Source organism: Lynx canadensis, chromosome D2, assembly GCF_007474595.2.
Source record: "Lynx canadensis isolate LIC74 chromosome D2, mLynCan4.pri.v2, whole genome shotgun sequence".
In the NCBI taxonomy this organism is placed as follows: Eukaryota; Metazoa; Chordata; class Mammalia; order Carnivora; family Felidae; genus Lynx; species Lynx canadensis.
The window spans coordinates 76032029-76037391 of record NC_044313.2 but is presented as its reverse complement, the minus strand read 5'-3'; the positions used below and the strand labels follow the sequence as shown (position 1 = coordinate 76037391).

Here is a 5363-nt window from a genome sequence, read left to right as displayed (position 1 = left end):
CTCCCACTGAACCGGGCACTTCTGCAAAGGCATTAACCTGCCTAGATTGCTCATCCGAAACACGATTGCTAAAATCCTTTCCAGCACGAACGTTCTAGAAGGCCTTGAATGTCATACATACGAAGAGAATAGTGCTTCTGCTCACTATACTGAGTTGTGACGTATAAATACTCTGCCATTTGGGGAACATGGAACTTTAAGGACTTACTCAGCTGTTTAGCACTCATATTAGCTACACAGTTGAATACTAGAAGTCTAGACGATATGATGGGTTCTGACCTTGTCCTATTAAGAAATGTGTTGGGGCACCTGGGTGGCTCAGTGTGTTTGGCATCTGACTCTTGATTTTGGCTCAGGTCATGATCTCAGGGTTTGTGAGTTTGAGCCCAGAATTGGGTTCTGTGCTGACATTGTGGGGCCTGCTTGGGATTTTCTCTCTCTCTCTCTCTCTCTCTCTTTCTCTCTCTCTCTGTGCCCCTCCCCTGCACATGCACACTCTTTCTCACACTCTCAAAATAAACTTAAAAAAGAGAAATGTGTAATCAGGGGCAGGGTGGCTCAGTTGGTTAAGCACCCGAGTCTATTCCAGCTCAGGTCGTGATCTCACAGTTCATGAGACTGAGCTTCATGTTGGGTTCCGTGCTAACAGCACAGAGCCTGCTTGGGATTCTCTCTCTCCCTCTTCCCTGCTCTCTTTCAAAATAAATAACTATTAAAAAATGTGTTACATTTATGGCTATTAAAAAACCCAGGTGCCATCCATGCACTTGTACCAATGTGAGATGATATTTTCCAGGTTTTGTCACAGCTATTTCAGAATGTTGGATAGAAACATCACCAGTAAGGTGATAGGGAGGTCATCCTCTTCACCATACAATATTTATAAAATAATTTGGAGAATGTCTAACTGTCCAAACGTATCCATGTCAAGTTTATATGAATTCCATGCTTGGTAAATGTACTAAACACATTTGTTTAAAGTTCTCCTTTACTGTGTCCTGAGTAAACGAGGCACTGGCCACACTGATGGCCACCTAAAGCCCTTTTTAGCAAAGGGGAGGGAGGCCATATTGGTATATTCACCCAGAAATTGGAGTTTAAGAAAACAGGAACACTTCCCCAGGAAAGCAACATAGTGGAAAAAAAAAAAAAATCATTTTCACAGCTATGCCTTTGCAATGGCGAAGAATGTAATTTTCATTACAATATGACTTTTAAATAAGGTTTTGAGGAACTAAGAACTGCCTCTTCTATGTGAGAAAAATGACGATCAGTCCAAGGACTAAGTACCATTTAGTGCATCTGGAAATCTTCAACCATGATTCTAAATGTATTTAATGGAGTAGGATCAAGAGAGATTTCTGGGAAGAGAGAGACAGAGAGAGGGGAAATAAGAATGGCAGAAAAATGTCTGTGTTAAAACAGAAATATGCAGACATTATTTTGTGAATGTTTGAATGATTGTCTAATACAAAATCTCGAAAGGGATGACATTTCTTGAGTTTGAGTCAATCAGTCCAGAGTTTAATCAGAGAAGTGGTGAGCCACGTTGTTTGAGATTCATGTGACATTTCCTGGGAGAATTAATAATGCTGATACATAAAAGCCCCTCTTCTCTTGAGGACTCGAGAAGGGAATAGAGAGGTGATCTCCTCTAAGTGTCAGCCACAATAAGGCTGGGCAGTGGGTGGCTTTCTAAAGTGACTGGCTTTGCTCCCTTACTCTTCCTCCAACGCTGATGCCCAAAGTTCAAGGGTGGAGGAAGCTCTTTTTCCAGAATTCAGCCTTTTTCTGTTTCTCTGTGAGCACTGTCACCTTCCCAGGCACTAAAGCCAGGAGTGATTAGGAGAGTCAACAAGTCTGCAAAATCCAGGCCAGGAGATGACTAGGGATTTGTTCTCTCACCTCTCACCTGTACTGTTGTTTCACATCAAATCTGACTTTGCTTTATGCATGAAGACCCAAATCTATCAGATTTTATGTCCTGGAGAAATATGTATTCCTTTTCACTGTATGCTTCCTCTGCAGTTTTGTGGCAAAGGGGAACATGCTTTTTGATGTTTTATGGAGCTGATCTGATTTATTTTATTCAGACACCTCAGAACATAAGATCACCTCCCTGGGCAGGCTTGGGAATTCCCATGGTGTGGTTGAATTGGCTCTATTCCTTCTCCCAAATAAAAATGATCCCAAAAGACAAATGCAAACTCTAGGTACCATAGCTCTCATGTTGTGTCAACAAGTTGAAAAATGACAGGTGATACCCAGCCCAGGGCTTGGAACACGGCGAATGTTCGATTAGTGTCTGAGTATCTAATAACACCACTTGCTAGTTAGTGTACCAGTTCTCTTTCATATGAAGGCAGAAAATGAATCCGTACTATTACAGGGGGAAAAAACTGCCCTGAGCAAGGAAGAACCTTCTAGAATGAAAGCTGTATAAAAATTAAATGATTTGGGAGACAGTGATCCTTCTGTCATTGGTGGTTTTAACGAACTCCTGATGTCCCCGAGTCAGGGAAAGGGCAGGGGTGAGGCTAGGTGGTTCAAACTGCCTGCTGACTCTGAGTTTCCGTCATCATAAAGGCAGCAAGCTTGCTGGGCCACAAGGAAATCTGAAGGCATTAAAGGCCATAGGGCAGGGTTTGCATTGCCCCAGACCCCTCTCAAGTTAACAGCTCAAGGTTTTATAATGCCTCCCAACTATACATGAAATGGAGAAAGAAGAGAATGAGAAAGTTAGTTAAATAGTTTAATCAGAGCAGTTTTCCAATTCTAAAATTAACAAGCAGACTTGTAATAAAAGAGCTCCAATGTTTGCAAAATGATCTTGCTTCCATTCTGAATCTGTCTTTTTATTTGTAAAGATAAGCATTACATTTAAAAGGACTCAAAATGGAGTGACTGGTAATTATCACCCGTGGTTTTTGATGCATCTGATGAACTCCCTGAATGGATATTGCTTCAGCTTTGATATTAAAAAAATGGCCGGACGAGAAGTCCTTAATCAGCAACTGATCACAGGTGGCCAAAAGAAAGAGAAAAACCCAAAACTACTGTCAAGTTCATAACGTATCACATTGTTGGTGGATGACACTGGCTCCAAATATACAATTAAGCCCACGACACTTTATTACTATGAGTAGAATTATCATGAAAGGTCTCTCACGTTCATCAACTTGCTTCTGGAGGTTTTCTTTGTTCTTTTAAACTTGCATAATAAACATGCAATGAATTATTTCTTTTGAAAGTGTATTTTTTTTTTGCAGTCTTTGTGTTTTCATACAAAGATTTCATAAAGTCGCAGTGTTGCACCAGAGCATTACCAAAATAAGAACACGATCACATGGGGAGGGTAAATGTGAATTTAGTGAATGAGAAGAGCCTCCTCTCGTCCTGAGACAGGCCACCCGTCTTTTTTTTTTTTTTAAAAAGGTGCACACAAACTGCTTTTCTTACCCTCCCCCACCAGAGAAAAGAATAAAGGAAAAAAAAAAAAACCACAAAATCAATCTGAGAAAAAAAAGATCGACATGAAGAAAATAAAGATGTTTTTTTTCATGCACACATCTTCTGCATAGCTCAACCCACATATAGTAAGGCACTATTTCCCTTCGTAAGTGGTGTCCACGGCAATCTCTTAAGTGCTACAGTGCTCTGTGACCATTAGAGAGTTCCTCTCAGGATGGTGAAATAAAGGGGCCGGATGAGTGTGGCTGTCACGCGTCTCTGTGACTGTCCCATAGCTCAAGGGGACTTCCAGGAGTCTCAGAAGGAAATCGGTCCATTTGCGTTATGACTGAGAGTGTCCGAAATGGTGTCCTTTCCAGAGTTCCTATGTTGTCTGTGTATGAATTTAGAATATTCTTCAGTCTTTATTCTCAAAGAAAATACACAAGGTGGGGGGGAAAAGCACAGTTGGGTCTTCAGAAACAGAGTTCACTGCTCCCAGAAAGCATATAATGCTGGCAATTCACAAATTCAGCAGGATGTCTCCAAGAGAGCAGAGAGAAAGAGAGAGTCAGAGACAGAGACCGAAACAGACAGAAAGAGTGAATGTGTATGTTTTGGTTTTCAGAGGTGACCAGAGTCTGAGTTTAATTTAGCTGGTCTTCATACTGTTTCCGGAAACAATCCCCTGCTGGGAAGAATTCCCAGCACCTTTCTTGATACATCTTCCAGACATAAGATTCCTGTCAATGTAAAGGAAATGTATTAACATCATGTCTTTCCCCAGGATCTGTGCATTACCACAAAATACAAGATAAAAACACACGTTTGTTGCATTTATATATCACATACCCGTGTAACTGTGTAAGTACACATAATTACATGATTCGAAAAGCCCAAATTCATCTAGAGAGTGCCTAGCTATACCAGACCTCATATTTCTATTAATCCATCTTCATCTGGACCATAATACAATAATGATTAAAAACACTATTTGTGGCATATGATTTTATGGGTTCTCTTAAGGAAATATTAATTGTATCCTTCAAATTCAAACTGCTAACAATCGGAGGCGAATATTTGTGGAGGGAGAATTTCAAATACTTAAGGAGAACCGTAGATATTTCATACACAATTATTTTTAATCCTAATATTGTGGGCTGGAACTCATCTGAAACCATCTGCTATCTGATTAAGCAATCAAGGACATTATACTTATCAGAACACAGAGCCCTGCATTTTCAACTAATTAAAAGCTTACATTTTTTATGTGAACTTACGATTTTACTTTCTCGACAAAGGCAATCTTTGCACGCTCATCTGGGATAACAGGAATTTTTTGTTAAGATACTATATCTGAAAGTAATCCCAACTCTTCGGGTTTAATGCACACATTTTCCCCACCATGTCCATATTCTCTGTCACTTCTTTCAGAAGACAGTGTATGGTCGCTGTTTACCTACCTGTCCCGTGTGCTCTGTTTCATCTTTGTTTATGAGATACATCAGAAAAAACCTACAGATACAGAGAGACGAATCAGAAATGGGTGGTATGGAAATGTCAGCGTTCACAGATACTTCTGATCTGGCTACGGGCTAAATGCACACTGTTGGCAGAGCGGAGAAACGTATCAAAACTGCAAGGCAAAAGACGCCACGGGAACCAAAAGCTTAACCATTTTTAAAAAGTACGTTTTCAAAGTAGCTACAATGTGGGCGTGCGCAGATCAAGTTATACCTCTCGGGAGCTGCTGTACATCAGGTTTCGTGTCAGATCGCACTTAGCCACTCATGGGGCAGGAATCACAATCCCCATTTAGAAAAGCAGGGATTAAAAAGTTTAAATAACTTGCCTAATGTCCCACAGTTGTGAATGCCGAAGCCTGCTTTTTTCTTTTCTTTTTGCTACAGTGC

At 40.5% G+C, this 5363-nt stretch overlaps 1 protein-coding gene across 4 annotated transcripts in view; it reads right to left on the bottom strand.

The window, feature by feature from the left end:
• Nucleotides 1-2738: 2738 nt before the first annotated feature.
• Nucleotides 2739-5363, bottom strand: part of RYR2 (ryanodine receptor 2) — a 767906-nt gene continuing 765281 nt past the window's right edge. For all 4 annotated transcript variants that reach the window (XM_030335590.1, XM_030335591.1, XM_030335592.1 and 1 more), the window contains 2 exons: nucleotides 4914-4965; nucleotides 2739-4193 (listed from right to left, as the gene is read on the bottom strand). In XM_030335590.1, coding sequence (XP_030191450.1) covers nucleotides 4098-4193; nucleotides 4914-4965 — 148 coding nt within the window. In that variant the 3' untranslated portion in view covers nucleotides 2739-4097. The remainder of the gene's footprint in view (nucleotides 4194-4913; nucleotides 4966-5363) is intronic.